The sequence below is a fragment of the Chiloscyllium plagiosum genome, chromosome 36, assembly GCF_004010195.1.
Source record: "Chiloscyllium plagiosum isolate BGI_BamShark_2017 chromosome 36, ASM401019v2, whole genome shotgun sequence".
Lineage (NCBI taxonomy): Eukaryota > Metazoa > Chordata > Chondrichthyes > Orectolobiformes > Hemiscylliidae > Chiloscyllium > Chiloscyllium plagiosum.
Window position 1 is genome coordinate 8,612,594 of NC_057745.1, and position 24,322 is coordinate 8,636,915.

At 43.5% G+C, this 24,322-nt stretch overlaps 1 protein-coding gene across 2 annotated transcripts; it reads right to left on the minus strand.

Annotated features, from left to right (window-relative positions):
- Positions 1-5,872: 5,872 nt before the first annotated feature.
- gnrhr4 (gonadotropin releasing hormone receptor 4) lies at positions 5,873-19,680 on the minus strand. Of its 2 annotated transcripts, none has more exons than XM_043677238.1 (4): positions 19,505-19,680; positions 15,765-16,483; positions 9,479-9,683; positions 5,873-6,602 (listed from the first exon to the last, which is right to left on the minus strand). In XM_043677238.1, the coding sequence occupies exons 2-4, from the start codon at positions 16,314-16,316 to the stop codon at positions 6,076-6,078; spliced, it is 1,284 nt and encodes a 427-aa protein (XP_043533173.1). In that variant the 5' UTR covers positions 16,317-16,483; positions 19,505-19,680; the 3' UTR covers positions 5,873-6,075. The 2 variants fall into 2 exon arrangements, with proteins under 2 accessions (XP_043533173.1, XP_043533174.1); XM_043677239.1 differs by lacking the exon at positions 19,505-19,680 and adding an exon at positions 19,386-19,472.
- Positions 19,681-24,322: the final 4,642 nt, after the last annotated feature.

A 24,322-nucleotide genomic window follows, 5' to 3' on the forward strand; every position in this document is an offset into this window, starting at 1 on the left:
GTATCAAACCCAGTCTCTGCTGCTGTCTCAGGAAGAGAATGCCTGATAGCATAACACCCCAGGAGTTTTAAGGAAATGAGCTGATTGAGGCATTTCAGCCTATCGAGTCTGAAATTCCGTTCAATAATTTCTTATTAGTACCTCGACCTCATTCTTCTGCCTTCTCCCTGGAATCCTCGATCCCCTTACAAATCAAAAGCATATCGATTTGTGTCTTAATGACACTATTGTCTGTGCCTCTGTGTGTCTGTATGTAAGTGTTTGTGCGTGTAGGTCTGTGTGTGTGTGTGTGTCTGTGCCTGTGTTTGTGCATGTCTGGATCTGTGCCTGTGTGTGTATGTGTATGTGTCTGTGTTTGTGCATGTCTGGATCTGTGTCTGTGTGTGTATGTGTATGTTTGGGTCTGTGTGTGTGTGTGTCTGTGCGTGTCTAGATCTGTGTGAGTCTGTGTGTGTGTGCAGAAGAATGCAGACTGCATCACAGAGATCATCAGGGAGACCCCTGTTCCCAAGGCTCCAAGGCTTGTGGTAGTGGGCACCAAGCTGTTCAGAGAGAGGAGGATGTGCCCATCTTGCTGACAGCTAAAAATACCTCCATTCTCAAAAGCCATATTCAAACACGTTTTCAATGCTGCACCTTAATACTATGAGTATTAGATATTATAATTTAGACTGGGGATGTCCAAGATTATTCATCCATCTGAAGAGGGGTCATTCAACAAGATAAAATTGGCAAATGTATGCATCAATCATGATTTTTAAGTTTAATTAAACAAAGAGAAAGGCAATTTTGTTCCTAAACCAGCTATTCTGGGAATGAGATTTATTTTGCAAAGTCATATTCCCATATTTTTGGCAGATTCTACTCAAGTGCTTCATTTCGAGCCAATCTCAATTGATGTGAGAGGAGGCTGGCAGTTTAATATTACCAGAGGACAGCCAACATTTGGCATTTTTATTAAAGTCATTTGCTACTTCCCTGAGAATTCATGAATATTTCAACTGTAATGGCCAATCAATAATTCCAGGCTCCTGTTCAGAATCAGTCTATCCCTTTTTTAGCTCTAGCCAGCAGTTTCTGTCCTGTCCCTGCCCAGGAGCACTTGTCAGCTGATGGTAAAGGATTTAAGAATATTTTCTTGAATGGGACATGGGCATCGCTGACAAAGTCAGTTTGTTTTTGCCCATCCCTAATTGCCATTCAACTGCTTAATTTGTTTGGCCATTTCAGAGGGTATTTAAGTGTCAACCACATTGCTGTGGGTCAGGAGTCACATGTACCCAGACTGGGAAAGGACGACAAATTCACTTCCCTAAAGTGACGTTATGGCCGTTTTATGACTATCATTGTTAGTTTCACGGTCACCATTACTGAGACAAGTTGTCATTTGCAGATTTTATTAATTCCCTCAATTTCATCTCCAGCATTGTGTGATTTGAGCTCATGAACTCAATGCATTCACCTGGACCTCTCGATGCCTAGTCTGGCAACATTACTGATATGGCACCATTTCTCGATTGGAACTTTGTGAGGGTCATACACCAGCATCCTCCTTTAACCCCCCCACTGTGTGCCTGCCCAGAAATTCTCCTGATATTACTGTCTTCCCCAGTCCTCAGACACAGTCTTCTGTGCGCAATGGTGCATCCATCAACTGAGCAACCTTCTTTCTAAGCTGCGCTCAATGTTGTGAGCACAGTGATTGATGTCAGCATGCCGATTATAGCATTGACTTCCATGCAGCTGGAAAAAAAGTTAGTGGGAACACTACTCCTGAGCAACCACGCAATTACTAATATCATTGCAACTTTGTTTTTAATTCATCCACGTGACATGAGCGTCGTAGGCTGGGCCAGTATTTATCGCCCATGCTCAGTTGCCCTGGAAATGAGGGGTGAGCTGCCTTCTTGCACCAAATTCCAATTTCCACGAGGCAGACCCATGATATCGTTAGGGAGGGAATTCCAGGATTTTGACCCAGCGACACTGAAGGAATTTGACAATTCACGTCATTCTCATGCTCTGAACCAATGAAGTTAGCGCTGACTCCCTACACTCATCCGATTAATAACAGACCCGTATAGGCAAGATGTTCTGTACCAGGTACGGGTCTCTGGGCCATAATCTGCTATAACTCTGTGTCTCATCCCCAAAGACATCCTTCAGAGAAACATAAAGGTAACAAACATCCTCACAGAAGACTGGGAGCTGACAGCTGTGATCTCTGGAGATTGATGGTTCCATGGGAATTAGGAGAGATGAGGAGAAAGGGAAAGCTCGACTGGTGGACGAGAGGGCCTAGAGAGGAGACCAGTTGAATCCTGCATCAATTCTCAGCCCACTGTCATCACCTTCAGCAAACATAGCAGAGACTGCCACGGCAGAAGGCATGTTCCCAATCAGGCCGAGCAATGTTTACAAATGAATTTGGAACAGGACTAGGCCAATTGCTCCCTTGAGCCTGCCCTCCCATTTGTTAAGGTCAGCGCTGATCTGATTGTGTCCTCAACTCCACTGTCCTGCTTTCTCAATGTCCCCTTTCACTCCCTTATCAGTGAAGAATCTAATTCAGCCCCAAAAAGGACCCATCTTCCCCTACTTTCTGAAGTAAACAATTCCAAAGATTAATGACCCTTTGAAGAGTTAAAAATCACACACCAGGTTATAGTCCAGCAGGTTTATTTGGAAGCACTAGCTTTCGAAACGCCACTCCTTCATCAGGCCACTCCTTCATCTCCGTCTTAAATGCTAGCAACCTTATTTTTAAATTGTGTCCACTAGATCTGCATTCAATCCACTCTAGCCTCTTCAGAATCTTACGTGTTTCAATAAGATCCCTTCTTATTCATCTGTATTTGACCACTAAGGTGGAAATGATTATCTGATGAGTCAGAAGACTGCCAAAGCATTCTTGTACAAAAACTAATCCATACAAGCACAATCATACTTAAGCATTGTTTTATTAAATGACGACGCTGTCACTTTATTGAGAAGAGGGAATACTTCATTCACAAAGCCATGGTAAAGTCAATTCATCATAATTGGTTGTAGGAAAACAAACAAGATTATACTATAAGTCATTTTCACAAGTAAAGTGTAACATGTATTAAATCAACACATTTATGCTTGAATTGCAAACATGTGGGTTAAGAAAGATTTTGCAAATGCAAGTTGTATTTCCTACATTTTCAAGTGTACATGGATTGTTGCAATTGAATGGAGTTTATTTATAGCTTGCACATTGCTGCAAAACATTGATTGTCCACATTCATACTTCACCTCATGTATTAAAGAGATTAAACTGCAAGATTGTTTATGAAATGAGTCAGGGAGAAACGTTTTGAAGAAAACCTCTGCCCTGAAAATGATGAGGAGGATGTGAGTGGTTGAGATTTTGGTTAGATTTTGTAGCATGACCTCATTTCAAATTTTACAATTTGTTTCCCAGCAATAGGAAGCCTAAAGGCGAAGTAAAATAAAAGCTGGAAAGTGGGATTAGAATAGTTTGGTTGTTATTTATGAGCAGGGGCAGCACGATGGGTCAAAGGGCCTTTCTCGGTGCTGTATGTCAAGATCTCGGAGGCCAACTGACTGTATGGCTTCAGGGAAGGCCTGCCCAGAGTCCAGGAATGGACTGGTGAAGAAAGAAGGATTGAGTGATGGAGGGATTACACTGGGATGGGGTGAGAGGGAAGGGTGAAGCTACCTTTGAGAGAGACTGCTGGGGGTGTTCCTAGCTCCGCTCCTCCTGGTCCATAAGCAGTGCTAGAAAATCATTTCCCTGTTGGAAGAAGTGTTCCTCTCTCCATCCCGCTGTCCTGTTTTCGAAGGAACCTGGTGCACGATCATTGTATTCAAGGGTCTGTTAAAATCTGAGGTGAACTATCTCATTGGTACATCTAACACTCTGCTCCTACCTTGAGTGAAGGTTAGTCACCTGTACTACTGAAGCCTAACAAGATTAAAACAAAAACTGGATTCACAGTGGATTAGGGTTAACCTCCAGAATTTGACCTATATCCCCTCCCCTTACCCATACCATGGGGTTCAAACAACCCCTTGTATCTGATCTGGTGAACGCATTAGCAGGAGCGAAAGGAGAGTGATTTTACCCATCAATCCCACTGTGCCCACAATTTATATCTGATTAGAATTGACAAATTCCCTTGCATATGGTGGAAGGCACTTGACCATTGGGAGAGCTAACTACTTTATCCCATCATACTGCCATTCCCCCACAGTTTAAATCTTGCTTTTCAACTATTTGTATTATGCTTTTGGAAGAAGATTTCAAAATCATGAGTGGCTGGACCAAGTAGATAGAGAGAAGCTGTGCCTGCTCATAAAAATGAAGAAGAGGGCATTGATTTAAAGTGATGTAAGAAAGAACTTTTTACCCAGGAGTAGTTAGGCTCTGGAATGCACTGCTTGGGAAATGTGGTGGAGACAGGCAAATTCAACTGAGAATTTCAAGAGGGCCATTGGATGATTACTTGGACAGAAATGGTGTGCAGGGACATGGGGAAAAGGCAGGAGATTGGCACTAGGGGATAGGACCGGCGCAGGAATGATGGGCTGAATGGCCTCTTTCTGTGTTGAAGCAGTCCTGTGATTTTGAGACTCCCCTTTCAAGCATCAAAATTAAATATTAACCCTTCCAAAAATAAGCCACAAACTTGCATCTTTGTCCTCTTAGGTGATACTATTTGCAGGAAAAAAAAAGCATTTTTAATGGTCATCATGCATAATCAGGCTTAATACTGAGCAAAAATAATCAGAAACTCTACAATATTCTATACCATGATCTCATTTGCCTGTGACATGCTTAATTAACTTCTTGCCCATCTTCTGCAAAATGTATTTGGGTCCATTCAAGTCAGAATTGTTTTGAGCAGAGGCCCAAATATACTGTTGAAGATTTGATTTGCATCAGTAGAGATTGCAGCACTGCTAGTGGGACATGTGTTAAGATACAAATGCCAACTAAGACCCTTTGCTGCTTATTTTCAACTGTCGGACCAGCAGTAACGATAACATTAAAACTAAAGGAGGTGGACACACAATTCTAAGCCAGTAGACAGTGAATTAGTAAGCAGCTGTTACGGTCAGCACTGGTGCAAGGCAAGGCTTACTTTGTTAATATTTTGCAACATATTCACTGCCTCTTGTATTCTGGACACTGTGTACATAATATGTGGCAATGTGTAACAAGCAAAGCACCACTGCAACAAAACAGTCTTGACAAGTGAATCTCAGCCAAACCTGTCATTGTCAACAGAAGCAAAACAATCTGAGAGCCTATTGTGGCTGAGCATTCACAACAGCTTAGTTCCTTGTTGAACTTTCAATCGTAAGATCAAAGGTTAATAGGTTTACAAATAAAGAAAAGAATATTTAACACATACACTTCCATTTGCCATTTTGGAATTACACAAATAGCCTCTTTAAAGGTCCTTCTACTGCCCTTTCAATCCATATCGCTATACTCTGCTTCATTTCAGCAAATGATTTAATTCATTAAAAGTGTCATAGAGTCTGTATGTGCTGCAGAGGATTTATTTCCGCTCCAAAGCTGGCAAATAGTTCTTATATATTCTTTGTTGGCTTAGGTCAGAAGGTTTATCCATTCTTAAGCACTCCCGATCAAGTGTTCCTTTCCGTCCAACAGAGGTTGCAATGGAAAGTATCCTTCTCCAATCAGAGAAGCCAATAATATTCAGCTTACTGTTCATCAAGATAACCAACCATGGAATTTCAGGGCTCTTGAATGTTTCATATTATTTGACATTTGAAAAAGTTGAAGGACTTGGAACTATTTCCTTCTATCATAACGATCAATACAATGTTAAATGTTATTTGATGTCAATGGTGATATGAGCTTTTAGAGATAGAGAAGAGATTTATTTTTTAATAAATAAAACACACAAAGTCAAGTATTGGAATAAAGAAAAAAAAAGAAAATGTAAACCACTAGAAGAACTGGAAAAAATTAAACAAAGCACACTGCAAATAAGCCATTACTTATAACAGTTGTCATGTTTTGTACGGCAAGACTACATGGCACTTGCCATCAGCCTACATTGTATTTTCTGCACTTGTACTGATGCTTTTTTTGGCATCATCTTTGTATGCATTAAGATAACCGTTGCTATAATAACTGCCTTTACTATAAGGCTCATCCTCCGCCATTGATCTGTGACCTTCTTGAGCAAGTGCAGTTAATCTCTTCAGGCGAAGAGATGATGCAGAACACCTGAGTGATCTGGTCAGTGAAGAATTAAGCTCTGAATTGGTTACCATCTTAGCAGAATGGCAGCAACGTTGTAAGCCTCGCCTGAAATGGATGGTAAAAAGTCCGTAGGTGATGGGATCCAAGACAGTATTAAAGAGACCAAAAATGAAGAGTATGTGACTCAAAGATTGGGAGACTTTTCCTTCTGAGAGCATTTCTGGTGAGAACCAATACCATAGTCCTAGAAGGTAATATGGAGTCCAGCACACTATGAAAGAGGTTACAATAATTACACTCATTTTTAACGTTTTCATGCGTGCCTTTGGTATATTATTTGTCGATCGCCTTAAATGCACTTCTTTTGAGGACACTGGAAAAGGACACAAAACAAATTAATATGACATTGAAGACCTTCATGAGAGTTATAAAATACTTGCAGAAGTAATGAATTTGAGGAATTTTTTTCATACTAATTATCTTCTTTTCTGAATGATATGCAATCCACACATGTAACTCGGTTTTCATGAAGCAACCACATTCCATGCAAGAGACTGGGCAGTGAATGAAAGTAGGCTATCTGGCTTTCCAAAGCATTACATCTGAGTCTATTCCTACTGTCGTTCAATAGCTACATGCAAAAAGTTTCCCACCAAAGACACTTGACAGCAATTGGTGTTAGAATTCCCACTTGGTAAAAACAATGACTGCAGATACTGGAAACCAGATTCTGGATTAGCGGTGCTGGAAGAGCACAGCAGTTCAGGCAGCATTTTTTCTCTCTAAGCCTGGGGAAATATGCCTGTTGTAATTACCCCACTCACTCTGAGATTATCACAGGTTTGCACCTGACCCTTGAACTTTCTGCTCTATGAGACTCAATACAACACCGCATTATGCATTAATCCACAAAACCTTTGAAAACTAAAGGCAAAGGAGGAAGTCCTTTGATTCGGGACACCTTCAAGATCAAAAGCATATGCCAACAGATTAAGAAATCATGAGAAGAACCAAAAAGTCTGAAAAAAATTAAAGTCACACAACACCAGGTTATAGTCCAACAGGTTTATTTGAAAGTACAAGCTTTTGGAGTACTGCTCCTTCGTCAGGAAGCTAGTGGGGCAGGTACATAAGAGAAAGTGAGGACTGCAGATGCTGGAGATCAGAGCTGAAAATGTGTTGCTGGAAAAGCGCAGCAGGTCAGGCAGCACCCAGGGAACAGGAGAATCGACGTTTCGGGCATGAGTCCTGAAGAAGGGCCCATGCCCGAAACGTCGATTCTCCTGCTCCTTGGATGCTGCCTGGCCTGCTGCGCTTTTCCAGCGACACATTTTCAGGTACATAGGACACAGAATTTATAAGTAAAAGATCAAAAGTGTTATTGCCTGGGCTGAGATATCACCTTCTTTTATCCACTGATAAAACTTTAAGTTATCTCGGGCTTGAAAGGAACTCTGGGATTTACATGTTAATCAATTGAAGCCTGCATTCTCATTTGGCAAGTCAGATTAACATATGCAGGTGACCATCACACCCACACAGCACTCCATTCTTGCCCCACTATTTCAAAAGTATAAAGACTTTGTCATCCCTCCCCAGATACAGAGGGCTGCTCTCGACTGAGAAAAGACATACAGACTCTACAAAGTCAGTGAGAGCCTTGATACCCAAAGAGCACCCCCTAACTCCCCTCACTCTTTTACCACAACACTGGGGGTCTGGAAGAAGAGTGATTCAACCAGACTGCGCAAAATAACGTCGCAGCTAAAGAAACTCCTTCAACCCTCAGCATCCCCCCCCTCCAAAAAAAACCCTTATGGACCTTCACAAAATGGCGGCCCTACGTCGCAGCGACCTGCACAAAATGGCGGACCGCCCGCGACCTTAGCGAAATGACGCGCGACTACCGCCCCCTTCCACGACCCTCCCACACGGCGAGTGCACCCGCCCGCCCGCTGGCGAGCCCCTCAGAACGGCGAGCCCAACCGGCGAGAAGCTATTCTCTCCACCTCTCCCCTCCCCTCCCCCACCGCTGTTCTCAAGATGGCGAGCGCAACCGGCGCTTCTACCCGCCCCAGACCTTCTCAAGATGGCGACCCCACCCATTCGCTGACCCCCTGCGCCAACAAAAACGCACCCTACCGCTCCGGGGCCCGCCCGCAACAGAACGGCCTTCCAGAACTTTCCTAACGCTTCCGAATTCCTAACTGCGCGTCGACAGCAACGAAAACAAATCGCAACAACTCCCCCCCCCCCCCCCCCCCCCCCCCCCCCCCCCCCCTCCGCCCCCCCCCCCCGCGATGCCATCGCGACCCTCTATGTCCTAACGACGGTTCACCGCCCAACCTCACCCTCACTCAACGGCCCCACCGCCGCTGAACAAACAACCGTCCGCTTCCCCCCTGCGAACCGCCTCATGTCTAAACTCCTCAGCGCACAAAGTGACCCTGACCCACCCTAAACCCGAAAAGGCCGACCCTGACCCACCCTAAACCCGTAAAGGCCGGCTCTGACCCACCCTAAACCCGTAAAGGCCGACCCTGACCCACCCTAAACCCATAAAGGCCGACCCTGACCCACCTTAAACCCGTAAAGGCCGACCCTGACCCACCCTAAACCCGTAAAGGCCGACCCTGACCCACCCTAAACCCGTAAAGGCCGACCCTGACCCACCCTAAACCTGTAAAGGCCGACCCTGACCCACCTTAAACCCGTAAAGGCCGACCCTGACCCACCCTAAACCCGTAAAGGCCGACCCTGACCCACCCTAAACCCGTAAAGGCCGACGCTAGTTTGTTTTCTTCGCCCGGCCTGCACACCCATCCACCCTCGCCTTCCTCCCGCAGCGATCTGCCTCATTCTAAGTGATTAAAGCCTTAATAGCCATCTAGGTTTGTCTGATACGTTGCATCAATTGTATGACACTTTGATCTTATACTTATAAATTCCGTGTCCTGTGTAAATGCCCCAGTAGCCACCTGACGAAGCAGCAGTGCTCCAAAAGCTTGTAATTTCAATTAAACCTGTTGAACGATAACCCGGTGTGTGATTTTTAACTTTGTCCACCCCAGTCCAACACCGGCATCTCTGCATCAGGATTAGGAAAGACTTAGAGCTATGAAATTACCCAGATGTGATATTCCAAGATGACAGAATTGTAGCAGGTGTTTACGGGATCAACCTTAGATTTTGGTACAGTGACCCTGGAGGAAAGATGAAGACAAAGGTGACAATCAATATTCGACTTACAATTTCCCTTGTTCATCCTCTTTGATATCTCCACCAGGATTCGGGTGTAGCAGTATATCATGATGACCAGTGGTACGAGGAACAGGAAAACAAAAGTGAACATGTTGTACGAGGTCTCCTGCCAGTGTTCCTTGAAACTGCCCATTGTGGAACACTGTGTGAAGTTCTGCGGCTCAGTAATACTGACAGTGTGAAACAAGATAATCTGTAAAAAAAAAGGGAAGCAGAAAATAGAGTTCCATATCTTCAAGTCACTCAACCACCTAAGTACAAAAACAATGGATTAAATTTATTTCCTTTTCACTTTAAATACTTCTTAGTCGATGTTGTCTGCTGATGCAGCATTGAATATGTCAGAAGAATATAAATTTCTAGTTAGAAGGGCTTTCAGTAAGGATGCTGAAAATGTGTTGCTGGAAAAGTGCAGCAGGTCAGGCAGCATCCAAGAAGCAGGAGAATCGACGTTTCGGGCATGAGTCCTTCTTCACGAATGAGGAAAGTGTGCAAAGCAGGCGAAGATAAAAGGTAGGGAGCATGGACTTGGGGGAGGGGTGTTGGGAATGCGATAGGTGGAAGGAGGTTAAGGTGAGGGTGATAGGCCGGAGTGGGGGCATGTCCTTGGTGGAGTGGGAGGGGGAGTTGAAGTGTTGAGCCATGGGGTGGTTGGGTTGATTGATCCTTTCAGTAAGGATGCCTGATGACTGATGAAAAACTGTTTTTTGCAACCCATGTCAAAATTGTACCTTACAGTATGCAGTGATGCTGTTCTTAATGGCCTCCACTTGGATTGCTACAATGTATACAAGGTTTGTTCATCTCTACCATGAGAGAAGAACTTGTATTTGAAGAAAGTGCTTTGAAATGTGGGGGAAGCAACAACATGGATGTTACACCAAAGGAAAAATTGGGTGTGCAAAACCAGTGAAAATGAGTTATGCTTTAAAGAGGGAGAGGCCGTACAAAGAGGAAGGTGGGAGAGGATGGAAGAGAGAGAGAATGAATGGGATAGAGAGAGAGAGAGAGAGATAACTTGCATATGAGTCTAAAATTCTTAACATTAAGGAGTTTATAAGTATCAGGTGCCAGAATGATGTTATCTGGAGGAGAACAGCTTAGGATATCTTGGGATTTTGCTGAAAATAAAAGGGGCGGCACTGTGGGCTCAGTGGTTAGCACTGCTGCTTCACAGCACCAGGGACCCGAGTTCAATTCCAGCCTTGGGTGACTGTGTGAAGTTTGCACATTCTCCCTGTGTCTGCGTGGGTTTCCTCTGGGTGCTCTGGTTTCCTCCCACAGTCCAAAGATGTGCAGGTGAGGTGAATTGGCCATTCTGTATTGCCCATAGTGCTAGGTGCATTAGTCAGAGGGAAGTGGGTCTGGGTAGGTTACTCTTCAGAGGGTTGGTGTGGACTTGTTGGGCTGAAGGGCCTGTTTCCACACTGTAGGGAATCTCATCTAATCTGACGGGTGCAAACCTTGTGAGAGTTTCTTTACTTGTTGTTTGCCTCATTTAAAAATTGCTGTTGAGAATTTGTAAGAACTATGGGATTAAAGTGAAGCACATTTGACTGAAATAAGAGAATTCTGCAGTTGGCAATATCAAAGTCTTACTGTAAACTCGAACAAGAATGGAATGCTGAAAACACTCAATGGGTGAGGCAGTGTCTACAGAGACAGAAACGGGGTGAGTGCAATAAAAGCAAAATCTTGCGAAATCTGAAAAAAAAACAGAGAATGTTGGAAAAACTTAGGAAATTTGACAGGATGTATGGAGAGAGAAACAGATTCAACATTTTGAGTCTAGTATGCCTTCTTCAGAACTGGAAAGTATTGGAAAATGTTTCTTTTTATTATACTGTTGACAGAAGAGGATGAAGAGAACAAATGGTGTGGGGACCTAGAGCAAAAGGCAAAAGGGTTATTAATTGGGAGGAAAGAGAAACAGAAATGTAACAGAGATGTGAAATATACAAACCAGATAAAGCCATGGTGGTGGGGATGTGGGAATATAAGAAAAGTGAAGAACAGGTATCATGTGGTTAGGAGTATTGAGATCTTGAGGCTGGAAAGTGCCTAAGCGGAAAATGAAGTTATTGTTCCTTGAGATTGCACTGTACGTCATTCTTGTTTACACAAGACTCTATTCATCCCCTACTTCCTGAAAGGATTCCATTTCATTCTCCCAAGTCGTCCACCTCTGTCCAGCCTGTTCGAAAATGGCACTTTCCACTGGAGTGTCTTTGACACAACCTCTTCTTTCTTTAGTTGAGGACCTCCCTTCACTGTGGCTGACAACACACTCAGTCTTCTCCCACAATTCTATCCTCACCCCTTCCTCTCCTTCCCAGAACAACAATAAGGTTCCCCTTGGGTTCACTTTCCACCCAAATCATGCTCCTCCATTTCTGTCACCTCCAGCTGATGCCACCACCAATTCATCTTCCCTTCCCAGCCACTGTCAGCAATCTACAGGGGCCATTCCCTCTGTAACAACCTAGCCCACTCCTCCATCCCAATGCTTCCTCACTCCCCAAGGCCACTTGCTGTTGCAAATGCAGACAATCCAGGGTAACATCAGCCCATTCACCTCCTCCCTCCTCACTGTCCAAGGCCCCAAACATGACTTCCAGGTGAAGTAGTATTTTACTTTGACTTCTTTCAATCGAGTCTGCTGCATTGTGGCTTCCTTTACATTGGTGTGTCCACCCACAGACTGAGCGACTGCTTTGTGGAACCCCTCCACTCTGTGACCCTGATCATCCAGTTGCTTGACATTTCAATACCTCACCTTGCTCTCACATTGACATTTCTGATCTGTGCCTTTTGTAAGGTTACAATAAAACACAACACAAATGCATGGAACAACACCTCGTTTCTCGTCTAGTTACATTACAGTCTCTTGGGCTCAATATTGAATTCCACAACCTCACAGCTTGACCAAATGAAGCCTGTTCTCCATTTTTCCTAAATTCTCCAGCCCCCAAATCCCACCCCATAGCGTTGCCTTGTTTGTATCATGCCTACTTTGCTCTCCCATTTTCCCCCTTTCACACCTTAATTTACAGTAATTTGAAATCTCCATTTCTCTTTCATTGCGATTAACAACCCTTTTGTCTTTTCTACTGGACCTCCACACCATCTGTCCCCCCTGCCCTCCACTGCCTGTGCTTAAACTATAAAACTCAATTTCTAGCCCTTTCCCAGTTCTGAGAAAGTCACACTGAAGCCAAAATGTTGACCGTGTTTCCCTCACCACAGATACTGCCAGACCTGACAGAATTAATTTTTCAGGTTGACAACCTTTCATCAAAACCAGTACAAGTTAAAAGATGGAGCAGACTTTAAAAGCAGAAGCATAGATGACTCTCTCATCATGAAGGTCAGGACGAGAGAGAACTGGTAAAATCAATATGTACAGTTTATAAAGAATGATCTGACGTTTGAACCCAACTCCTGAAAGTGAATGTTTCACTGATTTTGTTCAGCCTCTCTCATTAATTGAATAAGATGCTGCAGGTGCACGCTCAGTCTAGTAATGCTTTGTGTTTGTAAAACCTCATGGTTTAAAGTGTGAAAAAATAAAAGCAGGATCTTGTAACTGGTTCTTTGTTCAACTCCAGGCTCTAATATCTCCACCACCGTCCAGGTGAACTTCCACAACTTGTTTCTTTTGATCTAAAAATAGATTTCTCACATTGTGTTTAAATTACTGATAAACTACCTGCTCCACCTTTAGTTTGTTTGTGGTACTGTCCCTACCTCTGAGCCAGGAAACCCCAGTTCAAGTGACACCTGTACTACAGCTGTCTAATAACATCTCTAAACAGTTTGACTGAAAATACCAAAGGCTTGTTTTTTATTTCCTTATGGTCCAATGATAATGCTATTACCCTAGGCCAGAAGGTTTGGATTCAAGTCCCATCTGCCTTGGGTCAGAAGAAGAGCTTATGCCTGAAACGTCGATTCTCCTGTTCCTTGGATGCTGCCTGACCTGCTGCGCTTTTCCAGCAACACATTTTCAGCTGTGTATTGTAACATGTCAAGCAGATTGATGTAAAACGACTACAATCTGGGATTCTACGTCAATTGTTATTTGACCTCCAGAGAGAGACTTGGCTGATTTGGCAGCCACTTCTGTTACTGGCAGGAAGGAAGTCTATTCTCACTCGTTGTATTTCAGGATCTACAAACTGAACAAACTCCTTCAGTCTTCCAGCTTAGCTGTACATCCTATGATTCTCCACAAACTATTAAAAATATTCCTTTGATGCTCTGGGTAGTCTGTCCAGAGGTGGTGGCTTAGTGGTAACAATAATACTGTACTAGTAGGCATCCCAGACTAATGTTCTCAGACTGTGGGTTCAAATCCCACCATGAATCTGAATTCAACAAAAAGTCTGTAATTAAAGGCTAGTTTAATGATTGTTGTAAATACTTATCTGGTTCACTTGCTGGATAGGCTGGGACATTTTTCACTGGAGCATAGGAAGTTGAGAGGCGACTGGATAGAAGTTTATATAATAATGAGAGGTACAGATAGAGTTGCTTGTAGCTGTCTTTTCCCCAAGATGGGGGATTTCAAGACTAGGGGGCATATTGTTAAGATCAGAGGAGAGAGATTTAAAAAAGACATGAGAGGCAATTTTTTTACAGCGAGGGTGGTTCATGTGTGGAATGAACTTCCCGAGGAAGTGGTGGATGTGGGTATAATTACAAAGCTTAAAAGAGATTTGGATAAGTACATGAATAGGAAATGGTTGGAGGGATATGGGCCAAGTGCAGGCTGCTGGGACTAGTTTAGTTTGAGATTATGTTCAGCATGGACTGGTTAGACTGAAGGGTCTGTTTCCATGCTGTATGACTCTATAATTCCATGTAATGCCAGAGCCACAGCAATGTGATTGACCCTCAGCTGCCCTGAAAAATCCTAGCAAGCCCCAATCAGTTCAAGGGCAATAAATGTGGTTCAACCGGCAATGTTAACATCCAATGAATGAGTTTTTTTTTAAATTGTACGGTTAATTTAAGGATTTGACTTCAAGAAAATACATGGCAAAATTTCACCTAAAATTGTCCAGTCAGAGGTCAGAATGCAGACTTTAACCCTTCATTTCTCAGACATTAAAATAAGGGGATAGGGCAAGAAAGTACTCAATTCTCGATTCCTCATGTTCCTATAACATAGATCTTAATCCAGCTGAAGATGATGAAAAGAAATTTTCTTTCATGCACCTGCATAGTTTGACATGGGTCAGCTCAAGAGTGGAGGCTTTTTTAATCTCATATAGGAAGACACAGGATAACACTTGTGAAAAATTGAGGAACGTCACTCTATTGCAGGAGTGGTCTCAAAAGTGGTTACATCAAACTTCTGTTGCCTTTGAACTCGGATTGTATACAATGTGGACAGAATTTATTTGGTGCATAACCTGTGCTTAACCAGACCTTGCCATTAAAGCATTGTCTTTGAGCCCCCAGAGAAGAGCATGTTCCATTCTTTAACACCAAAGTTACTCACTTTGAGATGTGCAGCGCTGAAGAGAAAAGATATTCAAAACAAGTTTGGAGCCTAAATGTGAGCCACAGTTATAAGATCATATTATCTCTTGAGTCTTCTCTCTCTCTCTCACATACACTCAACCCCACTTGTTTCTACATTAAATTCTTCTGTTTATGAAGACTGTGTGCTTTAAACTAAAGAGATTGTTCTTCAGCTGATCCATTTGAAACACCAGACTGTCAATATTGAATTTATCTTACATCTAAGGTTCTCAGGTGCAAGCTGGATTCTCAGGCCAGTACCTGAAGGAAAAGCATAATGACAGGAACGAGCCCCAGACTCCACTCACCCCTTTGGCTAGTGATATGATGTTCCCAATGGGAAATCTCACCATCACCTCCTTTAAGTAATTGAGGACCATTACTTCTGAGTGGCCTAAGAACTGACTCAAGAGATACCTGGCCCTGGGGGACATAAGGGTGGTATGCAGAGGCTAAAAAATGGTGCCATTAGATGCCATTCATGGAATGTTTTTGAATAGTATTTGGATTTGTATCAAGGGTTCCCCAGTTGTCAGTGTTCTGGTGTCAGTGGGAAATTGATCTATTTTGACTGTAAATCAGAACATTAAACTGTCACAAAATGCCCTTTGTAGACATGTGATTCAAAATCACTGGCAATTGAATGCAGTTCATCAATCAGTCCAAATTTGGGTTGATACAGAGAAAGAAACAACAGCATCAAATGATAAATAATACACACTCCCACTTCCTAAGTAGGTCTCACCTGTGGAATGGACAAGATGACACTCAAAATCCAAGCTACAGTCAACATGATTTTATTCTTCTTTTTGGCTTCACTGATGCCCAGAGGATTCAGAATGGCAGATTGGCGATCTACACTAATCACCACCGTGACAAACGCGCAGGAGTACATAGCCATGAGCTTTAGGAACATCAGCAACCGACAGGCGATGTCCCCAGCCTGCCACTGAACCGTGATGTTCCAGCTGGCATCCAGAGGCATCACGATGAACGTTACCAGGAGATCCGCAGCAGCCAGATTCACAATCAAAATTCTTACGTGGGATTTCCTCTTGCGATTCTGAGTGGTCGTCCAGAGCACAGCGAGGTTGCAGACTGCAGACATGGTGAAAACGAGAATGGTGATCCCAACTCGAACTTTTGCTGCACTGGAGAAGACTGGCAGCTGAAAGTTATGGGCACTGCTTTTGTTGCAAGTATGTCCCAAGACAGTGCCCACACATGTACCATTATAGTCATAGAGAAGAGTCTGGTTCAGAAAGGGACTGATAATATCTTCAGTACTGCCATTCATCCTAAATGCTACGGTATGCAATATGTAATAGGATATCTGTTTGATGGGATCAAACAGGATAGGAGATCTTCTGTGAATAGCAGGTGATCATGTGGATCTTAAAACTGGAAACGCACATAGTTGTTTACATCAATACTGTGCTGAAGAGGTATCCCAGATCCTGGAGACTGCAAGCAAATGAGAGGAATGTTAGACATTGAACAAAACAGCATGGACAGAGACCACTTGTCTCTGCTATCGCAGCTGATCTCTGGCTCGATGGCAATCGTGTTGTCACAATTGGTCTCAGTGCTCCTGAAAACACAGATAGAGTTCCCTCACCAGATCCCCGACTTCTGCAGGAAGTACAAATGTACCAATATCAGATGGGGACAGAATAAATTTGACTATGAATGGGCAAGTTTCACAGAGATGAATGAAACCCAGTGAAACCTTCACTGTGGACCACCAATGGTGCCTTTTCTCAAAGGAAGACTTGCATGCATCTACAGGTGCCTTCTTCAATCTCAGAACATTTCAGAGAGGGCTCTTGTGGCTCAATGGGCCAGATGATCCACTGTCAAGGCCCACCTCCCTAAGACATCTGTGATAACATGACTGCACATATTGTATTAAAAGAAAGCAGAACGTTTCGCAATGCTTTACTTAATTAACTACTGATGCAGGAAACACAACAGTTAAATATAACAACAAACAGTAATCATAATCATGAGAACATTTGTTTGGGAGATATTAATTGCAGGAAAATATCATTCAGGATAGTGGGTCTATGACATCCACCAGAGTAGACAGACATTTTGACATCTCAAACTGAGAGATGGCCCCCTCCAGCAGTGCCGTATTCTCCCATTACGGTACTGGAGAGTCAGCTACGATGTTTTGCTCATGTCTTGAACAATGCTTGAAGTCACAGCCTTCTGACTCAAAGGTGGGAGTGCTCCAAAAGGTTTGTGCCCACGCATAGGTCAGACCTACAGAGACATCAGGGGGAGCAATGCTGAAAACTTCAGAAATCAGGTACTAACTGATCCAAGCAATAATCCTGGTGGTCTGCACTTGAACACAACTGGACAGGATGAGAACAACATAGAGCTTTTACCCAACTGATTTTATAAAACAGAACAAAAACTTATTATAATGGTACGGAAAGCTGATTTAGAATAGGGCAGTAGATGTGCAGAAATCAAAGAAACTCAAGAAGGAGCCACAATGGCCTACAGATTAAACAATAGGAACCTCAGACTGGAACTTTGCAATAAAATAAACAAAGGATGAGACAGAATAAATGAGGGGCCGGAGAAATAACAGATACCAAGCTTGGTGTTTGTGGCATAGAGTCTAAAATGAAGCAATTAGGTCCATTGACTAGCTCCCTGTAGAACAATCCTGTTAGCCTCACTCTATCCCCACAGCTCTGCAAGTTTATTTCTCTCTCTTCAATTTCCTTTTGAAATCATTTACTCTGCCCATTACCACCATTCTCACAAATTCCAGCTCATCATCAATTACTGTGTAAAATATGATTTGGAGATGCCGGTGTTGGACTGGGGTGGACAAAGTTAAAAATCACACAACACCAGGTTATAGTCCAACAGGTTTAATTGGAAGCACACTAGCTTTCGGAGCGATCAGGTCAATCACCTGATGAAGGAGCGTCACTCCAAAAGCTAGCATGCTTCCAATTAAACCTATTGGACTATAACCTGGTGTTGTGTGATTTTTAGCTGTGTAAAATAGCTCTTCTTCATATCCTCTTGCAATATCTTTCTCAAAAACATTCAAAGTCTGTGTCTGCTCATCCTTGTACCTTCAGTGAATGAAAACAGATTTTTTTTGTTTATTTTATCTAAATCTACCTCAAATCTCCCACAACCTCCTTTGCTCAAATGTAACCTTGATGTTCAATTCATTTCTGGGCCAAACAAAACACTCCTACAGATGAGAATACCACGTGGGTTCCCTCACCACTTACCCAGTAGACAATTTCAGGAAGGTAACAGCACAATGATGAGGGGCATGGATAGGGAGAATAGTCTTTTTCCCAAGGTAGGGGAATCCAAAATTAGAGGGCATAGCTTTAAAGTGGCAGGGAAAAGATTTAAAGGGGACCTGAGAGGCAATGTTTTCATGCAAAGGGTGGTGCATGTATGGAATGAGCTGCCAGAGGAAATGGTGGAGGCTGGTACAATTGCATTTAATTGGATGGATAGATGAATAGGAAGGGTTTAGAGGGATGTGGGGCAACTGCTGGCAAATGGGATGAGATTAATTGAGGATATCTGGTCGAGTTGGACAAAAGGGTCTGTTTCTGTGCTGTCCATCTCCATGACTCCATGTCAAAGCAAGGTTTTATAGGAGGCCAAAGAGAAGAGGATTGGAACAGCTTTTGAGAATTGATGAAGGGAGGAAAGGATGGATCCAGAGAGTTACAAACAAAATAATGGCCAGGATAAAGTGCCTACAAAAACACAGGCAGAATTGACAAACCAAACAGTGAGAAAGAGTAAGAGGTGTTTAAAGGGGGTGGAGGTGAAGGTGCCAGTAGGAATAAATCAGTTGCACCCCTGAGGGCAAGGAAGATCCAAATCAATCAATTTCTGCTGAGATTACAGCTCTGCTGTGTAACAACAAGTTGAATTTAAATAGCTCCTTTAACATAACTAAATGTCCCAAGAGTTTTGGTAGCAGCACTGTCAGGGAGAATTTAATACCGAGCCATATTAAGGGGAAAATCAGGGAGCCGAAAGCTAGGTTCCAGGGATTGGACTGTGGTCAACGGCGGATAGTTGGGGATGGTGGGGTGGTGAGAGGCAGAAAGATTTAGGAAGTGTATTCCAGAGCTAAGATTCATTCGTCACTATTACATGGAAATTAACCCAGTGGCAGCTATCATTTTCAACACGATATAATAGACCAGGTGGAGGGGGTTGCGGATGGGAGTCTGGATTTCAGGAGAGTAACTCTTTCACGTTGAAGATTGAACTGTATCTCGGGCTGCACCAATACAGCTCTGTCATTAGTTCGCTCAGCATTTCATTCCCATCGAAACACGCTCTGTTTCTGAAATACCTGGAAAAGTTTATGGAGATCTGGAAACACCAGCGCCGTTATTCCGCATTACTTCCTCACTACTCAATCTGAAATGCTTTCCATAGCTCTCTTCGATATCCCGTTTAATCAGCTCTTACCTTGAGATCGGGAAAGTGCACGGTGCGGGGGGAGGGAGGGGGACCGCCGGACCCTGAGCTTCCTGCAAGCGGAGCAGGGTAGGTGCATTCCAGTGAGCAGGACCAGCTCTGCCCAGTTCAGGTTCCCTGTGTTGGGGGCTGGTCCAAGCTGCAGTGAGGAGGGATTGAAGGTCTCACCGTGCAGCGTGAGAGGACAACACTGCCACTGCGTCTCCAACACACACACACACTGAACAGCACTGCAGAACACATCCAGCCCTCCTGCACCTTGCATCTCCCAGACACCAGTCTCTTTCCTTAGCGTGTGGAAACGTGACTCTAACCTTTAGAATTCACGATCTCAGCTGCTGACAAAGCTCCAGGTTTTACTTATGAAGCACACACACACTGACACCCTTCAATCCTGCGAACAGGTATTGTCCCTTACCCAGATGCTGAAATCTCAGGGTGCCCAGGTTGATTCACTCAATTGGTAAATGACTGCAGATGCTGGAAACCAGATTCTGGACTAGTGGTGCTGGAAGAGCACAGCAGTTCAGGCAGCATCCAAGTACCCAGATGCTGAAATCTCAGGGTGCCCAGGTTGATTCACTCAATTGGTAAAAACAATGACTGCAGATGCTGGAAACCAGATTCTGGACTAGTGGTGCTGGAAGAGCACAGCAGTTCAGGCAGCATCCAAGGAGCTTCGAAATCGACGTTTCGGGCAAAAGCTCTTCATCAGGAATAAAGCCTCTTCCAGCATCACTCAATTGGTTGTCTAGCAGAGGAAATGGGGGACATGGAGCCCTTGGTGTCACAGTTGTATTAGAATCGTAAAACCCCCTACAGTGCGGAAAGAGGCTATTTGGCCCATCAAGTCTGCACTGACCCTTTGAAGAGCATTTCTTACGTTAGATTAGATTCCCTACAGTGTGGAAACAGGCCCTTCGGTCCAACAAGTCCACACCAACCCTCCGAAGAGTAACCCACCCAGACCCATTTCCCTCTCACTAATGCACCTAACACCAAGGGCAATTTAGCATGGCCAATTCACCTGACCTGCACATCTTTGGACTGTGGGAAGAAACCGGAGCAGACCAACACAGAGGAAACCAACGCAGACACGGGGAAAACGTGCAAAGTCCACACAGACAGTCGCTCGAGGCTGGAATCGAACCTGGGACCCTGGTGCTGTGAGGTAGCAGTGCTAACCACTGAGCCACCGTGCCACCCAAACCCATCCCACATGGGCTTCTTACAATGGCTAATCCAGCTAACGTGCACCTACCTGGACACTAAGGGGCAATTCTTGGCATGGTAAATCCAACTAACTTGCACATCTTTAGACTGCGGGGGACACACCTGAGCACGCAGAGGAAATCCACACGATACAGGGATGGCACGGTGGCTCAGTGATTAGCACTGCTGCCTCACAGCATCAGGGATCTGGGTTCGATTCTGTGTGTCTGGAGTTGCACATTCTTCCTGTGTCTGCGTGGGTTTCCTTCAGGTGCTCTGGTTTCCTCCCACAGCCCAAAGATGTGCAGGTCAGGTGAAATGGCCATGCTAAATTTCCCATAGTGTTCAGGGATGTGTAAGTTAGGGGCATTAGTCAGAGGAAATGTAAAGTAATGGGGTGGTAGAATGAGTCTGGGTGGGAGGGTCAGTGTAAACTTGTTAGGCCAAATGGCCTGCATCCGCACTGTAGGGATTCTAAATAAAGGGGGAACAGATAGTCTTCCGAGGCTGGCATTGAACCTGGGTCCCTTGTGCTGTGAGACAACGTGCTAATTACAGTGGCATTAGTCAGCCCATGACTGTCTTACTAAATAAATCAAAGTATATCCTTCACAGGTACATACAGGCTGCTTTCATTTCAGTTAATGCCACAATACACCATTCAAAACATAAAAAGCAGGGACATTTTTCTACAGTATAGAATGATGGCAAGGTCACGTCTTGAGTACTGTGTGCAGTTTTGGTCTCCTTATTTAAGAAAGGATGTAAATGTAATAGAAACAGTTCAGAGAAAGTTCACTCAACTGACACTTGGAAAATAGTGGGGCTCAACTTCTGAGGGAAGCTTGGACAAGGTGAATCCTTATCTCTTCGGGGTGAGAAGGATGAGAGATTTATTAGAGTGAATCAAATTGGCTGAAGATTGACATTATCTGGAGATTTCTGGAGGAGACCAAGTTGGATCATCCACTCAGCATTTCTGGGTGAAGATTGGTGCAAATGCTTCAGCCTTCTCATTTGCACAGGTATGTTGGGATTCCCCCATCATTGAGAAATAGGGTATTTGTGACACATTATCCTCCAGTGAATTGTTTAACATTTCGCCACCATTCACAGCTGGATATGACAAGACTGCAGAGCTTAGATCTGATCAATCAGTTGAGGAATCAGATATCTCTGCCTTGCTGCTCATGCTCCTTGGTATGCAACCAGTCTTTTTATGTAGCTTTAATAGGCTGACACCTCATTTTTAGGAATGCCCAGTGCCATTCTTCGCATGCCCTCCTGCAGTTTCCGTTGAACCAAGGTTGATCACCTGGCTTGATAGTAATGGTAGAGCGGTGGATATGCTAGGCCATGTGGTTGTAGATTGTTTGTTGCTGATGGCCTACATTTCCTCCAGGATGCCTTAATATCTTGGTTCTAGTAAGAGAGAAGTAGCAAATTATTCTTTCAGGTATAACCTTCTATTAGCATACAGGAAGAAAGAATGGAGCATGAGTTCACAGCACTACCTTTTAGCACTGATGATAGGTTTGAAATGTTAAGTTGTCACTTGTCTTCACAGTGACAAAAGGGATTAATGTACTTGGCAAATGATTCAGAAACCACATTTTGCACAGAATTGCGATCTAGAGTGCATTAAGGATGGTGGAAGAAGTTCCGGTAATAGCATGAAATGGAGCATTGGAGAAATACTGGGCAGAGGGGTTTAAAATTACTGGACTCTGCGGAAAGAGCATTGGGCTGGGATGAAGTGAACAGTTCTAGCAAAGTGCCAAGTGCCCTCCTACTGTGCTGCATCATTCTATGACTGATTCCTGGGCCGACTCACTGAATATTTCCAACACTTTTTAATTGTAACTATTTGACAATCTGCAGTGTATTTCTTTCTTGTTTACTAGCGTATACCTTCAGTCCATTAAATAGAATACCCTCATTGTCCAATTTTGTATTTGTTTAAAGTCATTTTAAGAGCAAATATTCAAATGTAGCAAATGAAAGAGAAAATGATTACCATTTGGCAGAGTGATGTGATTTTATCATGGAAACAGCCCATTCAATGAAAAGGAATTTGAGTCAAGTGTCTAATAGATTTCAGTCTGACACCATGAATGAACACGGCTGACACTGCCCAGCAGTTGATCACCAGCATTACAGGTAAACTGGCAATTTTATTGGTGTTTGACTGGCAGATTTGTTTGATTCTAAAATATATGTTTTCTGTTTCTTTTGTTGCCAGTCAATTTTCAAAGAGCGGAAATTTATATTTTAGGGTCCTCAGTTCAATGGTTCTGCTGAAGCTATCAACAGAAAAGCAGAAATAGTGGAAGTCGTCACATGATGATGATATTACGTGTTGAGTGTTATTAACAGCTTGAAAAAAGAGTTATGTCCATTTAGCTTCTGCATTCAATGTGAAAAAGGATATGTTTTGTAACCTACTGTCATCTATTTGCTGCTTCCTGTATTAATAAAATTAATCCATAGTTTTTAATCTAAGGCACAGTCTGCCACATTGCTTATTTTACCACTCTCAGAGGAAATCATGAATTTGAATTGAATTTATTGTTACGTGTACCGAGGCACAGTGAAAAGCATTGTCTTGCGAGCAATACAGGCAGATCACAGAGTTAAGTAGCATAGATAGTAAATAATAGGTAAACAGTGGCAAAAACAAAAATGAATGTTAAGAGTTTGTGAGTCCATTCAGTATTCTAACAACAGTAGGATAGAAACTGTTTCAAAACTGGCTGGTACGTGTGTAAGGCTTCTGTACCTTCTCCCCGATGGTAGAGGTTGAAGAAAAGCATTGCCAAGTTGGGATGGATCTTTAAGAATGCTGGCAGCCTTTCCTTGACAGCGGGCCTGGTAGGTGGATTCTATAGATGGGAGGTTGGCCTTTGTGATTGCCCAGGTCAAGTTCACCACTCTCTGTAACTGTCTCCGATCTTGAATGGTACAGTTTCCATACCCAGGTAATGATACATCCAGACAGAATGATCTCAATGGCGTACCTATAAATGTTGGCCAGGGTATTCGTCGTCATGCCAAATTTCCTCAGCTGCCTGAGGAAGATGAGACATTGTTGGGCCTTTGTAACTGGTGCGCCCATATGAAGAGTCCAAGAAAGCTCATTGCGGATGACCATTCCCAGGAACTTGACACTCTCCACTCGTTCCACCTCTGTGCTGCTAATGTGTAGGGGGGGCATGAGTAACATCCTGCCAAAAGTCAATAATGATTTCCTTGGTTTTGCCGGCATTGAGAGCTAGGTTGTTCTCAGTGTGCCATTTTTCCAGGTCTTCCACCACCCATCTGTAGTCTATTTCATGACCATCTGAGATTCGACCGACTATGGTGAAGTCATCAGCAAACTTGTAAATGGCATTAGTCTAGTATTTGGCGACGCAGTCATGTGTATACAGCGAGAACAGTAGGGCACCCTGGGGGGTTCCAGTGTCGAATGTTAGTGACAATGAAATATTGTTCTCCAATCTTTACTGGGTCAAGAAATTGAGGATCCAGTTGCAGAGAGTGGGGCTTAGTCTGAGATCACTAAGTTTAGTAATCAGTCTCAAGGGGACAAAACTATTA

Excerpts from the sequence above, each read along its gene's own strand:
- gnrhr4 (XM_043677238.1), bottom strand. The coding sequence starts at position 16,316 with ATGAATGGCAGTACTGAAGATATTATCAGTCCCTTTCTGAACCAGACT. Across the intron at positions 9,684-15,764 it reads TCATCTTGTCCATTCCACAG|ATTATCTTGTTTCACACTGT; the intron begins GTGAGACCTACT and ends TTTTTTTTACAG. Across the intron at positions 6,603-9,478 it reads GAGGATGAACAAGGGAAATT|TGTCCTCAAAAGAAGTGCAT; the intron begins GTAAGTCGAATA and ends GTCCTTTTCCAG.